General features: G+C 44.4%; 1 protein-coding gene across 3 annotated transcripts in view; it reads right to left on the bottom strand.

The window, feature by feature from the left end:
* MAD1L1 (mitotic arrest deficient 1 like 1) overlaps nucleotides 1–20,253 on the bottom strand; it is a 188,765-nt gene that overhangs the window by 108,780 nt on the left and 59,732 nt on the right. For all 3 annotated transcript variants that reach the window (XM_081337803.1, XM_081337802.1, XM_081337804.1), the window contains exon 11: nucleotides 9,842–9,986. In XM_081337803.1, the coding sequence (XP_081193929.1) occupies nucleotides 9,842–9,986 (145 nt within the window). The remainder of the gene's footprint in view (nucleotides 1–9,841; nucleotides 9,987–20,253) is intronic.

Genomic DNA, 20,253 nt, shown 5'->3' on the forward strand with positions numbered 1-20,253 from the left:
AACTGAACGAATGAGTGAAAGTTCAGTTACCTGTACAGTTCAAAGTATTGTGAACACCTAGTCCTAGGACATCTTAATCATCAAATAAAGTACATTGTGTGAATACCATTTTATCCTTTTAAGGTCTGGGACACAATTTTTTGCTTTCTTTTTAAAGGGCAGAAAAAAAACCTAGCCGAAAATATATTAATAGCTATCTCATTGGGCTGTTCCATTACAGAATCAAAACCAATGAAAGCTTATTCAAAGGGTATTCAAAGATAAAAGCCACAGTCCTCCTTGAGAAATTAAGCTACAGCAACAGATAAACCTTTTAATTTGACAGCTCTAAAGGGACCGAAGATTTACGTTCGCTGAGAAGCCAACAAAAGATGCAATTTAACGTTAAATAACACAGCTATATCAAAATAATTGGGAGGCTACAATTACCCAATTACCATCATTTAAATAAAAGCTGGCCATAAGCCATTTCCAATATGTTTTACCGGATCATTAGGAAAATTAGTTTGAAAAACTCTCAGAATAAAAAATGGATTTAGGCCATAACGAAGGATAGAAGGGATTTTTATATGCCAACTATGGGGAGAAAGCCGCTCGGATTTAATAGCTGTGCAGCTTAGGTGAGACCCCTTCTCTCGTTCCACTGACCCCGGTTTGCAAGGCAAGCGTTAAGATTCACCTTCAAAAGAGCTGCGATGATGGCTTAAAATTCTCACGTGGCAACAGGCGTACCACAAAAGGCAGGAGAAATGTAATGCTCGATTATTACCGAAAGCGTGGGAAGAGCTTCAAAAGAGACAACTGGATGCAAAAAAAAAAAGAAAAAAAAAAGAATCTGAAGTGTTAAAATTTTCTAAATGAATGAATGAATGAATGGCTATATTAACCGCTTTTCCGTGTCCTAGGAAAAGGTGCAACGTTCTAGGTGCCGCAATGGGACAATGGATGATGACGCTGCGTCGAAAGGCAGGCTTGGCTCCGTGCCCAGCTGATCCTTGAAGAAGCGTTTCGCTTGATAAGGCGCATTAGCCGTCTGCAAGGGCCCTGTTTTTCCTCCAAAGGAGTAGGTTAGGTCTTCCATGAGACATACTCCAAGTCCTTGGTGCTTTCTGAGCGTGGCTGTCTTCTTGCAGATGTTCTTCTTGTAGAGAGGAGGAGGACGACGACGATGACAATGACTGTGGGGTTCTTGGTGCTCTTTAAGCCTGGTTGTTTTCTTGCAGACCTTTCGTTACCCAACTAGGTAACATCATCAGTGCTAGAAGGCCACGGGGTTTGTGATGAGGAGGAAGAGAAGGGGAGGAGGAGGAGGACTGTGGGGTCCATGGTGCTCTCTGAGCCTGGCTGTCTTCTTGCAGACGTTCTTCTTGTCTTCTTGCAGAGAGGAGGAGGTGGAGGAAGAGGAGGAGGAGGAGGAGGACTGTGGGGTCCATGGTGCTCTCTGAGCTTGGTTGTCTTCTTGCAGATGTTTCATTACCCACCTAAGTAATATCATCAGTGCCAGAAGGGAGGGAATCAAGACAGCAAACCCTTCGGTGGGTTGAGATTCCTCTCTCCATTGCCCTGCCTGTAGCTCCCTCTTCTGTCTCCCAAGGTTATTCTCACCGCCCATCACGAAGCGAAAGACACTCGTGGTGGACTCCAACCTTGCCAGTATCTCCCCACCCGGCGGCTGACGGATCGTCAGGCATTTCCTGGAGAAAGAGGTGGAGAGCACCCCTCTCCCACTTTTGATGCTGTTGGAATATGTTTGTGATGCCGCAATCAGGGGAATACTGCTTGACTCAATTTGGATTGGCTTTGTTATGAGAAGAAGGAAACTGACAGGTTGACCGGTGAGAAAAAGTTGGCCTGGACGGTTGACTGCCTTTTGTTTTCACAAACTCCTCCGGTCTTAGCGGGGAGAGGTGTCTAAAATGACATGATGGCTGGTAAACAAGCCCATTTATGGCACTCACAGCGTCTCCAGCAAAGTGCAGGGATAGCAAATCAGCCAAGCGTGGCTGTATCTTGTTACCCTCAATGTATCCTGCAGATAAATGGCCCTTTTCAAGTTGTTTTTCTGACCTCCCTTGTATCCAGGTATGTTTTAGAGGCAAGGAAACGGAGCCTCCTGGCACTAGACCACACAAAGTAAATAACTGGGCATACATAAACATCAAAGGTGACAGAAAACACAGCCAGGAGCCACAGACTTCCTGGTCTTCCAGAAATGGCCAGGCAATGGGAGCCATCTTGTTCCCAGATACCTGCTTTGGAGGAGCAGAAAGGTGGTTGAAGAGAAATTGTTTTTCTTTTTTCAGAGGAACCTGAAAATCCAGCATTTTCAGAGAGCAAGGGAATGCTTGTTCAGGAAGGAAGGAAGGAAGGAAGGAAAGAAGGAAGGAAGGAAGGAAGGGAGGGAGGGAGGGAGGGAGGGAGGGAGGGAGGGAGATGGAGATGAGAGGAAGGAAGGAAGGAAGGGAGGGAGGAAGGGAAGGAGGGAGGGAGGGAGGGAGGGAGGGAGGGAGAGAAAGAAAGAAAGAAAGAAAGAAAGAAAGAAAGAAAGAAAGAAAGAAACAAGAGAAGAGAGGGAGGGAGGGAAAGGAAGGAAGGAAGGAGGGAGGGAGGGAGGGAGGGAGATGGAAATGAGAGGAAGAAAGGAAGGAAGGAAGGAAGGAAGGAAGGAAGGAAGGAAGGAAGGAAGGAAGGAGACAGACAGACATGATAGATGGGTAGATATAGAAGAAATAGAGGAAGGAAGGAAGGAAGGAAGGAAGGAAGGAAGGAAGGAAGGAAGGAAGGAAGGAAGGAAGGAAGGAAGGGCTCTGAATATGTAGGCAAAGCCAATTCCCACTTCAAAATCCATTTAAGAGCAAAAGGGCCCATTTGCCACCATCTCCTCTTTAAATGTCTTCTGGGCGCCCTCTCAGGCGTGCCCCCCGCGTCTCTTCTCCGTACCTCCCTTCCACAGGCTTTATCTTAATAAGCATCTTTATAAAAGCAGGGCATTTTTTTTAAAAAAGGTGTTTTGTTTCTGCTGCAATCCTGAAATTAGTTTTTCTTCCCCTGCTGTTGAGTTACGAGTTGCTCTCCAAGACGAATAATGCAGTAACACTTCCAACATCAGGGTAATAACTTCACAAATGGCATTTCCCAACAATGAAACAGAGAACTTTGTGGTAGTGGTGAGGGTGGTGGTTTTAATTTTTTTTTTGTGTGTGTGTGTGTTTCTTAAACAGACATACTAAAACTGTATCAAAGGATACTACAGGAAACCAGAAATGGAACAATGAAGTTAAAGAAAGCCAGAAGACCCCCACCAGTCATTTAATTTAAGGGTTTTTGTGCTCTGACTTCACATCAGGCAACTGAAGAATCATCCCTGTGCAACAACAGTTTCAATAAATCAATACAACTTTATCACAAAGGGACACAGGTGACAAATTAAGTGTGCTAGATTTGGCCCAACACTCTGATTCTGACTAATAGTGACAAGATCTCTTCCAGGATGACAATGACAAAGACTGTAATCAGATATTGTTTTAGAAAAGAACGGTGTTGTACAAACACTGTATTGATGGGGCCGCAAAATACTTATGGATTATTCTTACAGAACATTTACACACACACACACTGTTGAGATTAGTTCCATCTCTGTTTACAGGGGAGGGAGGGAGGGAGGGAGGGAGGGAGGGAGGGAGGGAAGGAAGGAAGGAAGGAAGGAAGGAAGGAAGGAAGGAAGGAAGGAAGGAAGGAAGGAAGGAAGGAAGGAAGGAAGGAAGGAAGGAAGGAAGGAAGGAAGGAAGGGGTTAGATTCTGAGCAGGATTTCCAGTAACCCCAGTGGATGGATGGATGGAGGGAGGGAGGGAGGGAGGGAGGGAGGGAGGGAGGGAGGAAGGAAGGAAGGAAGGAAGGAAGGAAGGAAGGAAGGAAGGAAGGAAGGAAGGAAGGAAGGAAGGAAAGAAGGAAAGAAGGAAAGAAGGAAAGAAGGAAAGAAGGAAAGGGTTGGATTCTGAGCAGGATTTCCAGTAACCCCAGCAGAGGTCTAGATGGATGGATGGAAGAAGGGAGGGAGGGAGGGAGGGAGGGAGGATGGATAAGATCCTGGGCATCCCACCAACAGCTTTCTTCTGCACAATTCCCACAAGGAACAACGCTCCTTGAAGCAGTGATAGTCCCAATCTTCACCAACCGTAGCAAGCCAACGTAGCGCTCTTGCATTCCAGAAGCCACTGCCTGGTTCTAGGTCTGCTTCAGTCAACGGTCTAGGAAGAGCACCCGTCCGTTTTGAAGAGCTAGAGAAGGGTTATCGCATGCCCACATCCTCCTCTTCGCACCTGCACTTACAAACATTGGCGGAAAGTTCACGTGGGCCTCACTGTCGACCGCAGAGCTCCTGCGGTCCTCCTCCTTTGGGCACCAGGAAATCTCTCTGTAGGAATGTTTTGGGCCACTGTCTCCTTTCTGTTCCTTTTCTCGGGGGTCCGACGGACTCACCCCTCAATCTTTTCACCGCTGAAATCCCAGCCTTATCCCCGCCTGCAGCCACCGGAGTTCAAGGCCGGGGGAGCTTAAAGCGTGACCGTTCCACTGTGACTCGCCACCAAGCGGAACAGATCCATCAAGTGACTTACTAGTCTCGGAGAAAGCGCGGGCTCCAAATTAAGGTAATCTGGGAGCGTGGCAATTGTCAGCCGTAACCCTGGATTAATCTTCTTCTTTTCACTGAATGCAAAACATTTTCCCTTTTGGAGCCTTAGAAGATGAGGTCTCCCAGGAGAGGTGTACACAAGGGAAGTTAAAATAAATCTCTCTCTCTCTCTCTCTCTCTCTCTCTCTCTCTCTCATTTGTGTCTTTCTAATTTTCGGGCAACCAAATATTCAACTTCTTTGGCTTCGAGAGAAACAGACTCTATCTGAGAGGCAAAACTTTATGCAGGCCTTGGACAAAAAAAAAATTCCCAGTGAGGTGGACTGGTTTTTATCAGTATTTATTCTGATTTAAATAACTCCGTACATAACTCCCGTCACACAGGCACAGAAACGTATTTACTCAGAAAGGAAAGTTAGCAGAGAATTATGGGCCAGACAAAGGGAAAAGAAGCCATTGTGTTTTTGTTTTGTTTTGGTTTTTTTTAAAAAAGGAAAGAAATGAAAAGGTCATTTATGGTTCCACCGGGGTCTTTCATACCACCATTTGGCTTCAAGAGTCTGGTGCTAAGCTTTGATTCTCCAGGAGGCCCCAAGGTCAGATTCCAAAAAGCCAAAAATCACCCCTTGCGTGGATTCTCTGCTTCCAAACACATCTGAAACCATGTAGCTATAGGAGAGCAGGCAGAGCTGGGGGCGGTGTTAAACTTGCCATAAGCTTAGAGTCCTCACATTGCCACAAATGCTCCAAGTCCAGCCGCTTCAGAATTCCGCTGACTCTTATCTAACACCAATTCAGTGAACAGTTAGTTGATTAGATTCTTGGGTACAGCATTGAGCAATAAATCTTTAACTGCAACTTAACGCATGGTCCTGATTCTTCACACTTGACGTGAAGCCTCCAACGTTGGCCTTGGTCAATTTTCCAAGAATTGGAACCCTACCAAGAACGGCTGGGGAAAACGGAGAAGACTCAATCCCCATCCTTTCCTACTTTTACAGGTTCTTTACCCTTCTTGTCCACTCAGCTCAGAAAACAGAAACAGGCTTTAGAAGTTGGCGTTTCTGGAAGAGGCCCAGGAAAGCAATAGTCTTCTGAAGCTCCAATCTACCACAGCCATTAATAAGGGCCCCCCTCACCGCCCGCTTAACCTCAACCACCACCGGGAACCTGATTTATTGCCTTCGCTGGAGTGTTACATGCCGCGCAACTCTGAAAAGGTCATGGAGGCTAAACCGAGTAAACGATGGCTTCGCCTCTATTACTAATGAAATGAATCTCGAGCTCAGCTTTTCATCTGAATAATAACCGAGAAAACAAGCATTTCTAGATCCTCTCTCTCTCTCTCTCTCCCCTCCCCGCCCCCAACATCCCCGATCAAAATGGTTTTGTCTTCACCTAATTCCAGCAGCCAATTTCCATTTGCTTAATATAGTCATGATATTTCACCGAGGTAATTATACCCTTAGCTATCAGTAACAATTAAACTCTTAGACTTGGAGTTGTTTAATAAAGGTCTCCTGGAAAATATATATGTATATATATATTTATATATATATATACAGGAAGCTTTAAAATGTCAAGGAGGCAGGTACTGTTTTCTGATGAATAAAACGATGAAACATATCATCCAGCAGCCTAACGTATTCCCCTTCAGTAGAAAGTGACAGGAATATTACATCTGCAGTGCGAAGGAAGCCTCATTATAGCTTTAATAGAAAAGGTATTAGCGAGAATGGGAGATTGCAGAAGGAGGAGAAGGAGGAGGAGAAGAAGAAGAAGACGCTGAAGAATGAACCTCGGTACTGGTGCATTTTAGGAAAACAATCTCATTTGCAACGAAACAGACTCCCTGTGCGTCGTTTTGCCCTGCTCTCCTGAACAGACGGAAGCACGGCAAAGTCGGATAAGGCACTGAAAGCGGCAAAGAAATGGTTGCTGGGTTGCTTGCCCTTAAAAAGAAAAGGGTTCTAGTCCTCATGATCGCAGAGAAGAGCCTAGCAATGAGGATGTGAGTGAATGAGGCTGCTATCTCAGTCCTACTTCTTGTGACCGGCTCTCAGGGTGACATGGTAGCAGTCTTCCAATATATAATAATAATAATAATAATAATAATAATAATAATAATAATAATAATAATAATAATAATGAAGAGGAGGAGGAGGAGGAGGAGGAGGAGGAGGAGGAAGGGACCTTGGAGTCCCTAGTCCAACCCCCTGCTCAGGCAGTAACCCCTATACTGGGGTTGTCTTCTTAAAAACTTCCAGTGTTGGAGCATTCACAGCTTCTGGAGGCAAGGAGTTCCACTGGTTCATTGTTCTGACTGTCAGGAAATTTCTCCTTAGTTCCAGGTTGCTTCTCTCCTTGATTAGTTTCCATCCGTTGCTTATTTTCCTTCCTTCAGGTGCTTTGGAGAACAGCTTGACTCCCTCTTCTTTGGGGCAGCCCCTGAGATATTGGAAGGCTGCTATGTCACCCCTCACCCTTCTCTTTGTTAAACTACACATACCCAATTCCTGCAACCGTTCCTCAAATGTTTTTGCCTCCAATCCCCTGATCATCTGTGTTGCTCTTCTCTGCACTCTTTCCAGAGTCTCAACATCTTTTTTACACTGTGGTGAGGAGCTGCCCCAAAGAAGAGGGGTTCCACCTCTCCTCCGAAGCACCTTAAGGCAGTCCAAGAAGCAACGGATGGAGACCAATCAAGGAGAGAAACAAGGCTTCTATGATTCACCTTTCGCGACCTTCCGACGACCAAAGTCAAGATCCACTTCACTTCCCGTGTTACTGACTTAGCAACCGCAGTGATTCCCTTAGAAAACGTGACAAGATCGTAAAATGGGGCAAAACCCACTCAACAAATGTCTCGCTTAACAACAGACACGCTTGGCTCAAGTGTGGTCGTAAGCCGAGGACTACCTGCACATAGATTGTCATCGACAAAGGGAAGTCAGCTGCATAGCATGGAATCAAGACATATGTAGCAGCGACGTGCGAGATGTCTTTCTATAAACTGTGCTACTCTTTTTCCCCTCTGGTCTATCTCCCTACGATCTAAGTTGTGGGGTGCTCCTTTTGACCTTATTCTAGCCACAAACCGAGTTTGCAGCCGAACGTGATTAAGAAAGCATTTCAGCCAGCCCTTTCAGCTGTCCTGACAGGTGAATTTTCACCGTCCAAGACAGAATTGGCTACGGAGAGGGGAAAAATTAACTCGCGGGTTTGCTTCCTTTGCCGGACCCGTCGTCTGAATTAGCGGCCGTTTTATCGTGGCCCTCCGTCTTCCGAGGTTGTTTTCGTCTCTAAGCAGAGGAAGGATAATTCATACAACTGCTGACAGCCGAGATGATGGCTTGTGGATAAGCGACCCACAAATTAGCGGCCAGCGATGGCCGAATCAATACACACATGATGCTGGAACGCCAGCGCCGATTCTGTCATGTTTAATTCCAGGCCACACCGCAAACATGCCACAAAAATTGGCCTGGGTACAATAAAAAGCCATTTGCTGTCTTTCTGAGTTATGACAACCCAGCCTTGAAAAGCTCAAGAGATGTTAAAGGTAATCATCAAAAGCGATTCTATCAGAATTGGGCATTTCCCTGATGATATACAATATATATTTAAAAAAAAAGAGAGAGAGATGGGGAGCCATAATAGTCAAAAGTAAATATCCTAAAATGTTAACTGGCTCGGCTTCCTGGAAAGTGAGATGCTGCCGACAGCTCTGTTCTACAGCTAGTCCTCAACGTGCAACAGTTCGTTTAGCGTCCGTTCAAAGTTACGACGGCACTGAAAAAGGTGACCTGTGACCATTTTTCACATTTACGACCCCTGCAACATCCCCACCATGATCACGTGATCAAAATTCAGGCAATCCAGCTGGTTAGATGCCTCTCCAACCACCGGACAATCACTTTGGACAAGAAAATGGGATTCAGACTCATCCTAGTTGCCGAAGCTGAAGGAAACGCCGATTCGTTGTGGGTTCTCGGGACGTGTTTTGTTTTTTTTAAAAAAATTGTTTATAAGCTACATCTCTAAAAATGCCCAAGGCTTTCTCCATTCCAACCAAGCTGCCTTCCCCTCCTGTCTTCTCAGCTCCTACTGTTCCTGCCGTAGGAGATGCTAATTAGATCATTAAATATCACTCTCGGTTCTAATGCTTCCAGGGCAAAGTTATGATTTTTAACAGGTAATATATTTGCTCGGTTTAATATTAAATTACGCGATCGTTTTTGTTTAATTAAAACAAAACTTTTTGTCCTGGGTGAGGGGAAAGCTTCAACGCGACAACTGCGTTAGACGTCTTATGTTTTCAGCAATTTCCCATCGTCCTGTGCGCTCCCACAGGGAGGGCCTCCTCAGGGTACCGCCGGTCAAGGATTGCCGACGGGCGATCCCCAGGGGGAGGGCGTTCTCTGTGGGCGCGCCTGCCCTATGGAATCAACTGCCAACGGAACTCCGGACTGCCCCCGACCTTCGTTCATTTCGCCGGGACCTAAAAACCTGGCTCTTTGAGCTATCTGGTCTGGACTGAGGGGTTTTAATGTTTTTCAATTGTGATTTTAATTTTTTGCGGCTAGACTTAATTTAATTTAATTTTATTTATTTATTTATTTTATTGCATTTATATACCGCCCTTTCCCGAAGGACTCAGGGCGGTTTACAGGGTGGTTAAAAAACCAAAATACAAAAGTTAAAAACAAATTTTAAAAGAAATTATATGTGTCCCTGTCTAAATAAAACCCCAGTTAAAATAAGATTAATCCTCAGCCTGGCCAGAGAGCTCGAAGAGCCAGGTCTTCAGGCCCCGGCAGAATGAACGGAGGTCGGGGGCAGTCCTCAGCTCCAATTTTAATTTTATATTGTACTGTTTTTAAATTTTGCCTTGTAAACCGCCCTGAGTCCTTTGGGAATAGGGCGGTATGTAAAGCGAATTAATAAAATAAATAAATAAATAAATTTCAGAAATAAGCAAGCCATCTTGAGGCGGACCTACCCCTAAGTGGCCAAGTGAATCACAGGCACACAGAGAGATGTTAGGACAAACCATAAGAGATGGTTGGAGGGCTAACATTCCTGTTTCCCGGTTTGGAACCCCTGGCAGCTAAGAACGCTCAATCTCACTCGCTTTGTGGATTTTCCCACCGAGAGAAGGGCGGGACAAGCATCACATCCTGGGTTTCTCCCCCGAGGTGACCTACCTTGATGAGAAGTTGCATGTGTTTCTGAAGACACTTAAGCATGGCTTCTTGCTGCTCGCGCTTCTTCTTCTCTTCCAGGAGCTGGCTCTGAACCTTCAACAACTCTTCTTGCAGTTGTTTCCGCGCGTTCTCCAGCAGCCTGGCGCTAAAGAAGGGGAGGAGGGGAAATCGAAAAAGGAAAAGTTAAAAGAGTTATTTTCTGCACGGAGCACAGGAGAAAAGCATCCGGAAGTGGAAAATAATTGCGATTTGTTCCCAATGCCCAAAGTCTTCCTTGCTTGCTTCGTTAGGGAACAGAGGAGCAGTCGATTCTCACGGATGGTTGCTAAAACTTTTGCGTTTGCATGTCGGCATAGGTGTAAGGTGGTTTTCGTGGGACCGTAATGGAGCCCCTGGTGCTAGGGCTGAAACATTTCGCCTCAAAGAGACACAGAATAGTTCAAAGGAAATCATCGACTAGGATTCCAAAATTATTTGGGCAGGCACACAAAATAACAGGGAACTGCTGAACGACAACACACTTCGGAGCTTCTAGATAGAACAGGCATTACTGGAGGCAGAATTCAGATAGTCCTTGAATTAGAAGCATTTGTTTAGTGACTGTTCAAAGGTACAAGGGGACTGGAAACATCTATCATCTATCTATCTATCTATCTATCTATCTATCTATCTATCTATCTATCTATCTCTATCTATCTATCTATCTATCTATCTCTATCTATCTCTATCTATCTATCTATCTATCTCTATCTATCTATCTATCTATCTATCTATCTCTATCTATCTATCTCTATCTCTCTCTCTCTCTCTCTCTCTCTATCTATCTATCTCTCTCTCTCTCTATCTATCTATCTCTATCTATCTATCTATCTATCTATCTATATCTATCTATCTATCTATCTATCTCTATCTATCTATCTATCTATCTCTATCTATCTATCTATCTATCTATCTATCTATCTATCTCTATCTATCTATCTATCTCTATCTATCTATCTATCTATCTATCTCTATCTATCTATCTATCTATCTATCTATCTCTATCTATCTATCTATCTATCTTTTTTATTATTATTATTTTTAATTTTTTTAAATTCCATTTATATCCCGCCTTTCTCCGAAGAGAAAGTCTTATCTACCTATCTACCTATCTACCTATCTATCTATCTATCTATCTATCTATCTATCTATCTATCTATCTCTATCTATCTATCTATCTATCTATCTATCTATCTATCTATCTATCTATCTATCATCTAGCCATCTACACAGTAAAATAAATAAATGAGGTCTTCTCAAGCACCACCCAAAAATTATCTTTATAGCAAGGTGAATGCTTTACACGGCTCCATTACACACACAGATAAACAGACCTGAGAAAATCTCTCCTTCCACTTGTCAAGTTTCTCTTTTTTTTTTCCGTGATCTCGGCTACTAGTCCCTCCAACCCTTCCCCCTCTGCTCACTGCTCCCTACGAGTACCTTAAATCTCTCAATGAATTAAGGGGCTCTGTGAAAGCACCAGCTCAATTTGAAGCTGTTCATATACCGATTTAATAGTCTGTAAAATAGATTCTTTCCACCGTTGCAGTCAGGTGGGGAGCCTGATCACGAAGGCTATAAATCTACTGTGAAAAATGACTAATTCAATAACCGCAACACTACCAGGCCTCTGTTCCCCCCCCCTCTTTCCCCCCCATTTTAATTAATTAGTTACACGGAGAGTGGAACCTTTGCCACCGAGTAGCATGTAAGGATGGTGTCGGGCTATTATGAAAGGCAGGATTTCAATTGCGTGGTGTCTCCATAAAGGAGGAGGTCTGTTTCCTCTCAACTTCCCCTGCAAAGATTTCGGAACACAGATGAAAGAACCCAATTTTATGCATGATTCTTCTTTGATAAACTAGCTAGGAGAAGAGAGAGAGAGAGCGCGGTAGACACAAAATTGGATTTGCAGGGAATTTTCGCCCTGACGCTGAACCGGATTAGTTGAGGATCCTGAACTGGCAGCCAACAGCGAAGCAAGCGCCAGTGTGAGTCCTACTGTGGTTTTGCCATCCTGCTCGCTGTTCTTTTTAACAACGGGAATGTTCACAACTTTTACAGATAAAAGGGTTCTGTGGCTCAGATCTTAAAAAGCCTGGATTAGGCCACACAGCTCTTAAATAGCAGACTGGGCCAAGTATTGTTTTGAAAGGGGGAACTTTTCCAAGTTCCCACAGAGATCTCAGAGGCACTTTTTAAAGAAAAAAAAACAATACGGGCAGTCCTTGACACACAGCGATTCATTTAGTGACTGCTCAAAGTTACAACGGCGCTGAAAAAAAGCGACTTATGACCGTTTCTCACACAGATGACCGTTGCGGCGCCCCCCCCAACAGTCACGTGATCGAAATTCAGACCCTTGGTGACCGGTTCGTATTTATGACGGTCGCAGTGTCCCGGGGTCACGTGATCCCCTTTGGCAACCTTCTGACAAGCAAAGTCAATTGTGAACTCAGAGTCACTTAACAGCTGCAGTGATTCACTTAAGAACAGTGGCAAGGAAAGTCGCAAAACGGGTCAAAACTCACTTAACCAATGTCTCACCGAGCAACATAAATTTGGGGCCCAACTGGGGTCGTTCAGTCGAGGACTACCTGCAGAGGAGTGCCATCCAAAGCTTGCTTCGAGGGGATAGCAGAGCTGGAAGGCTACAGAGAGGTCCGGGTGTGTGGGTGTGAGTGTGAATAAGGAACGTTCTCTCTTTTTTATTATTTATTTATTAAATTTATATGCCGCCCATCTCATTTTCAAGTGAGCCTTAGATGTCCCACAGCATCGCAAAAGCAACTGCGGAGCGTGAACACATCGAAGGTTAAAATAAGCAGAGATTCACTCAGTTAAAAAACAAACCACAAAAGGGTTGAAGTGGGGTAACTTCTATTTTTGATCAAATCAATCTTCCGTAAATGGCTTTAGCCCTTCACGGCGACTCTAACCGAAAGACCCAGCACCTTCGTTGCATGAGTTTTGGCCTCCGGTCCCCTAATATGGACTAAAAACTCTCCAAACGATAGGGAATCTAGAATTCTATGCTCTTTGATTCAACCATTCAGAGCGTTGGCTATAGAAGCTCAAACCAGGATGTCAACAGCTACAGAAGAAACCTATTCATTGGCTGGATAAATGTCCCGCTCATTAAAGGCCACACGATGCAACCCTTTTTGATTTGTGTTTTTTTTTCCCCCAAAACTCATAAAAAATTAAACCCTACATCTGATAGCTCAGTTGAACCCTGGCCTTGGTGACATTTTCAGAAGTCTTTGCAAGTTCAAAGTATATTTTCCTGGCCTTAAAAAAAAAAAAAAAAAAAAAGAGAGAGAGAGAGAGAGAGAGAGAGAGAGAGAGAGAGAGAGAGAGAGAGAGAGAGAGAGAGAGAAAAGATTGTTCCTGTTTATTGGCTCAATAATGTCCTAAATCTAAAGATTTGAATCTAGTGGAAGGAACTTTGTATTTTAAGTCACTGGGAAGTGTCTTGCAGTCCTTCCCCCCGCCCCCTTTGCAGAATAATTTTGATGATAAAACTCCATTTAAAAACAAAACGCTGTTAGCCCTGCCAAACAGGAGAGAACACAATGAATACAGATGCATTTTAATAGCTTCTTTCTCAAAAACTGCTCCAGGATATTCAAAATTTCATTTATCTTAGACAGGATTTCTTTTAGGAAATAATTCGAGCACCCTGCAGACACGGAGGGCATTGGATTAAAAAGTCTGCTCCTGCTTTTAACTACATTGTTGGAAGATGACAGAAACACGGAGTGCGGTGTTTGAGGGGATGGATGCCGGGGTTCATTCAGCTGGCCTCCTGCCGGGATACAGCCTCATAAAATGCCAAGGAAGACAAGCAAACTGTCCAGAAGCGACTGCTGAGACAAGAACATCTCATGAAGTCGCCCCCAACAAATGAAGCTAAAACACAGAAGTGGAGGAGACATTACAGTCCCGTTTCCTGGCCAATGGAATGGTGTCCAGTTCTTTTCCTAAACCCAAGAGAAAATATGTGGCCTTGGCAAGATAAGAGGTGGGGCTTTAGAGGAAATGGAAAGACGTTTCAAAGACCATTGAGAAGGATGATCTTCATCAATGATTTGGAGGAGGGGACAGATGGGGAACTCATCAAATTTGGGTAACCTCAGGTACGGGACGCGGTGGCTCAGTGGGTTAGGACGTTGAGCTTGTCGATCAGAAGGTCGGCAGTTTGGCGGGTCGAATCCCGAGTGCCGCATAGCAGAGCGAGCGCCTGTTACTCGTCCCAGCTTCTGCCAACCTAGCAGTTCGAAAGCACGTAAAAATGCAAGTAGGAAAATAGGGACCGCTCCAGTGGGAAGGGAACAGCCTTTGGCGTCTAGTCATGCCGGCCACATGACCACGGAGACGTCCTCGGACGAGCGCTGGCTCTTCGGCTTTGAAACGGAGATGAGCACCGGCCCCTACAGTTGGAAACGACTAGCACGCATGTGCGGGGGAACCTTTACCTTTACCGGTACGGGAGGAAGAGGAAGAGGAGGAGGAGGAGGAGGAGGAGGAGGAGGAGGAGGAGGGAAAGATGCTGGTTTCTCCAAGTTGTAGCAGGAGGTGCTTGCCTGCAGCTGGCTATTTCAGCCATCTAATTCCGATTCTAAATGCTTCAGAACGTAATTACGCTTTTGCTTTCAAAAGCAGAAATCAAAACAACTGAAATAAAATTGAGAATGAAGAAAGAAAATAAATAACAAAGATTGAAATAATTACTAATCAAAAGAAAGTCCAGGACGTGGACTGGTGGAGCTACCAGCCAGTAATTTTTCTCCATGTTGCTTCTGATGAGTTTTATATTCCTTACATTTCATCAATTTGAATCACCAAATTCAATTTGCATCCAAAGATAAACAGAGAGAGAATGGTAAATACTCTCATTTGACCTTGAAGTCAGAAAGAAGAAATCTTATCTTGCACAATTTCAACTCCATCCAAGCTATAATGAATAATCAAATTTGCCACATCAGTTCTCAACCTGTAATCATATTTTCCTTATTCCAAAAATGAGTTTTGTTGCCCGGGCATAACAAGCCAATCTCTCTTCACGTTGTTGCCTCCAAGATGCGGTAGATAAAAGTTGTTTTCGTGTGTTGGGAACAACCCCGGAATAAATCCTGCTGACAAACAGTCTGTTTATCCTGAAGTCATTCTTCAGAAAACGAAGGTTGTAGAAAGTAGACATGGTTACGGAGAAGAACAATGCCCTGATGCATTGTTTCCATGGTCGTCCAATCTTGAATTACAACAGAACAGAGTAACAGAGTAGGAAGGGGCCTGGGAGGTCTTCTAGTCCAACCCCTTGCTCAGACAGGAGACCCTGTACCATTCCAAATGGCTGTCCAATCTCTTCTTCTTGGAAACCTCCAGCTATGGAGCACCCACAACTTCTGGAGGGAGATTGTTCTACTGGTTAATTCTTCTCACTGTCAGGAAGTTTTGCCTTAGTTCTAGGTTGCTTCTCTCCTTGATGAGTTTCCATCCATCCATTCCTTCTTGTCCCGCTTTGGAGGTGCTTTGGAAAAGAGGTGGACCCCTCCTTCTTTGGGGCAGCTCCTCAAATATTGGAAGACTGCTATTAAGTCCTCCATATGTCAATCCAAGAACCTTCATTCTGGTCCCAGAATTCCTAAGGAATTCAAAATTAAAACTCCACAGATGAAATGCTTGCATACTCCAGTTGCTCTCCGGGTGAGATTCAAGGTGCTGGTGATGACCTATAAAGCCCTAAATGGCATGGGTCCGGATTACTTACGGGAGCACCTGCTGCCGGCGTCAACTTCCCTTCGTCCAGTGCGCTCCCACAGAGAGGGCCTCCTCAGGGTGCGGTCGGTCAGAGAGTGTCAGCTGGCGGCACCCAGGGGGAGGGCGTTCTCCGTGGGTGCGCCAGACCTTTGGAATCATTTACCGGTTGAGCTCCGGATGGCTCCTGACCTTCGCTCTTTCCACCGTGACCTGAAAACTCACCTATTTGAACAAGCCGGCCTGGTCTGATGGGTTTGGGGTATTTTAATTGTAATTTTAATTAATTGTTACTGTAATTGGGCTATTCTATTTAATTTTTATCTTAACCTTTGTATATTGTATTTTTATTGCATTTTATTGCCCTGTACACCGCCCTGAGTCCTTCAGGAGAAGGGCGGTATAGAAATTAAATAATAATAATAATACTCACAAACATATCTGAGCAAGTGAATAGAGGTAGCCTTCAACGTACAACAGGCCATTTAGTGACTCTTCTAAGACGTGACAGCAGCACTGAAAAAAATCACTTAAGACTGTTTTTCACACTTAGGACCCTTGCAGCATCCCCAGGGTCATGTGATCAAAATTCAGAGGCTTGGCGACTGGCACGTACTTATGACGGTTGCATCTGGGATCATGGGATCCCCTTTTGCGACCTTCTGACGAGCAAAGTCGGTGGAGAAACCAGATTGCCTTTACAGCCGTGTTACTAGCTGAACCGCTGCAAGGATTCACTTAACAACTGTGGCAAGAAAGGTCACTCTACGGGCAAAACTATCGTAGCCCCTGCCTCCCTTAACAACAGAAATCCAGGGCTCGATTCTAGCCATAACCTGAGGACTACCTGTACTGTAGTGCCAAATTTTAGACCCTCTTAAATCTGAGCACAGTGAGGCGTAAATTTTGGCTCAGGGGTAGTCTAAACAGCGGTGGGGTACGACACAAAAAACTTTTGTGAGAACCGAGGGCAGCGAGCGCCGCGTTTTAATTTAGAGCCAGGCATTTAATGGGAAAACAATCTTGTACCCAAATTAAATGCAGACGGCATAGCACAGCACTGAGCTAACAATGGGCAAGCCGGTTGCAAGCGCTCTTAATTGTGGGGCGATAGCCTACTTTAATGTAATCAGAAATAATTGGGAAAATAAACTCAATGGCGACAAAAACCTTTAAAACCAGCGTTCCACTTCAGTGCTGAAAAGTCTTCCCGCGGTTGCCACTCATTATTGCTTCTAAATGCTCCTCGAGACGGTCCAGCTTGACCTTCTCCAAACAGGTTTCATCTTCAATGCATATTATGGCCCTTTTGCAGGGTATTATCACCGGCCTTGTTCATCGGCGTGCTTCCGTTATTATTTCGTTTCGCTTTAATCGCGCCGCCAGCTACTTCCTTGCAATTAGAATTTTCTGAAAGAGCATTCCAGATTAGAAACCGCTCTCCGGGGAGTTTCTCTCCCAATTCTGAATACGAGACGAGGAGACTTTAAACTTGGTAAACAAACACCGGCGTTTACTTTCGGGGTGCGGAGTCTAGGAACTGGCGCTGCGTTTCTAACCCAGGGGTGCCCTCGTTTGGGATCCTGAACGCTGCAATCCCATATTTTGGATTACAGATTTACAGGAGGATGAACTAGGGCAGGGTAGGCAACCTCGGCTCTTTTACGACTCATGGACTTCAACTCCCAGAATTCCTGACTCAGGAATTCTGGGAGTTGAAGTCCATGAGTCGTAAAAGAGCCGAGGTTGCCTATCCCTGAACTAGGGTATCTTCACCTGGGAATACAGTGAAGCATTAAGTCAGCCAGGTAACCTGGCCGTGCCGGCGTACGATTGGGTCTCCTCAATCTTTGCAGAGATGCTGGCATTCAAAAAATGCGGCTGTAGTATTCTAGTTTGAGAGGTTTTATAAGAGTATGGTTTGACTCACTATCTTCCCCACACTATGTTTCTATCAGTACAGGTGGTCCTCCTATAGTGGCTGCCTTGTTTAGCAACCATCCATGCTTACGATGGAAATCAAAACATATTATGACCGATCTTTCTATATCTACCTATCATCCATCCATCCATTCATCTCCCTATGTCTATCTCTATTAGCTATCTAGCTATCTCTATCTCCCTATGTCTGTCTATCTGTCTATCTATCTATCATCTATCTTACTACGTCTATCATCTATCTATCTGTCTGTCTCTCTCTCTCTCTCTCTCTCCTGTCCTTCCATGTTCTTCCTTCCCTGTTTCCAGAGACGGCAGGTCTCTCAATGCACGCCACTGTGCCATTGCATCGACACCAGTGTTCCCATTATGCCTTCACCGCCAGGATACGGAGGAAAAATCTGGAAAGGCCAGATTTTTCCCCCCTTCCTCTTGCAATGGTAGCCCAGCCTCCCAATTAGCAGCCCAGATCTCACCGTACCCTCCATCTCCTCCAATCAATAGCAACACTTCAGCAGCCAGCCAGTGGATCACTTAAGCACCCCACGCTCTTCGATCGACACCTGTCTCCCATTATAGTTTTCCTTTCTGCTTCCCATGGACTTGATTAATAAAGCCCATTCTTCTCGTTTATTTCTCTATTGATTTTGCTGTCCCTTCCTTATCTCGGGAAGGGAAGTCAACACGGGTGGGCTTGCCAGGCAAGCTTGGTGGGTCCGCCGTCTGACGATGCCCCAAGCTTTTAAAAATAAAACATCCCTAGCGAGTAACGGAAAGCAAGGCGGGGCTGAAATATCCTTCACACGCTGGCTTTGCAGCAAAACACATCCCGTCTCCTATTTTGCGGGAGAAATCTCCCATTGGCTCAAGGCAGAAGCCTCCTTAGAAGTTGTGCAAAGTTAAAAGTCACTCCTTTGTGTGTGTGTGTGTTTTTTTTTCTATAAAAAGAATCAAAGGGTTCTCCCCAGCACCCATCACTGATCGTTTACTTAGCAGCCTGCTTATTAATCAATCGTTTTCTCTCGTTCCTGTTTTCCTTGCCTTGGGGGTCTCCCAAAGTTAACACTTGACTTGAAGAAGAAAAAAAAAGCCACCTCAGTGAAGTTTATTTCCTCTTGAACTTTAAAGCAGTGAGATAGGAATGACTTTTAAATACTCCGGGCTAGGGTTTTTTTTTGTGTGTGTGTGCAAAAAAAAAATGATAGAAGTACGCTCTGCTTTAGAAAGCCTTGAAATGTTTCTCGGAACAACAGAGTAACAGGATTGGAAGGGACCTTGGAGGTCATCTAGTCCAACCCCCTGCTCAGGCAGGAAACTCTATGCCATTTCAGACAAATGGCTGCACATTCTCTTCTTAAAGACTTCCAGTGTTGGAGCATTCACAGCTTCTGGAGGCAAACAGTTCCACTGGTTCATTGTTCTGTCAGGAAATTTCTCCTTAATTCCAGGTTGCTTCTCTCCTTGATTAGTTTCCCTCCGTTGCTTCTTCTCCTGCCTTTGGGTGCTTTGGAGAAGAGCTTGACTCCCTCTTCTTTGGGGCAGCCCCTGAGATAATGGAAGACTGCCATTAAGTCACCCCTCGTCCTTCTTTTTATTAAACTCAACTCATTAAACTCAAAGCAAAGTGAAGGGGGAAGCCAGATTCACTTAACAACCATGTTACTAATTTAACGACTGCAGTGATTCACTGTGGCAACAGAAGTCGTACAATGGGGCAAAACTCACTTAACAACTGTCTCATTTAGCAACAGGAATTGTGGGCTCAGTTGTGGTCGTAAATCAAGGACCACTTGTAAATCCTAGCAAATAAAGATAATGCCTAACTCTGGATTGCAGCTGGGGGGGGGTGGGGGAGTTACTGGTATGAATCATGCTAATTAGAGTGGAGAAATCTCCTATGCAGATAATTGCTTTGATGGAAATGTCTTTAAACTGCCTCCATCTGTCTGTAGGATTATCATTCAAACACTGAGTGTATCACAGATCCGTCTACACACCCCGCATATTCTCCAAAAATAAAAAAAACAAAGGTGAAAAGAAGCATTTATTTCCACGCAAACTTTTAATGTGTGTTTAGCCAGATGGATGCATATTGATCAGGACACGCTGGAAAATAATTGTCTCGTGAAAGCCAGGGATTTTAAGGGGGGATTACTTAAAAGAACCCGCTAAACTCTGAAAATCATGAGTCCCTCCAAAAAAAAATTTTTAAAGCCTTCCTCTCTAATCACCTCCGATGCAGCCACGCAATTAGCTATAATGATTTTAAACTCATCACTGAAGGCAACTTAGCGATGCTTGTTAAACTTTGACAAAGTCCTTTATCCATCCTACCTAAACCAAAATGGTGGAGATGGGATTTTAACCCTAAACTCTATGCCAAACCCCGAAGAGTATAATGCTATCCAAACGTCATCTATTCCATTATGCAAGATTAATCTATTATTCTCTTATTCTCACCTGTGAGTTGGGCAGCTCTTTATTTGTTTTAATAAATAAAAAAATGAGGAAGTTTCAACATATTTCCACTTGTGTAATCCTGCCACTAAGTTCAATGTTTTCAACAAACAGATCAGTTCACGCATGGGTTTTTGTAGCATGAACCTGGAAAACCTTTAAAGGACCCACAGGATCGATTGTTAAACTAGAAATCCAAATTAATTTCATATCTG

This window comes from Vipera berus (genome assembly GCF_964194415.1).
Source record: "Vipera berus genome assembly, chromosome: 13".
Taxonomy (NCBI): domain Eukaryota; kingdom Metazoa; phylum Chordata; class Lepidosauria; order Squamata; family Viperidae; genus Vipera; species Vipera berus.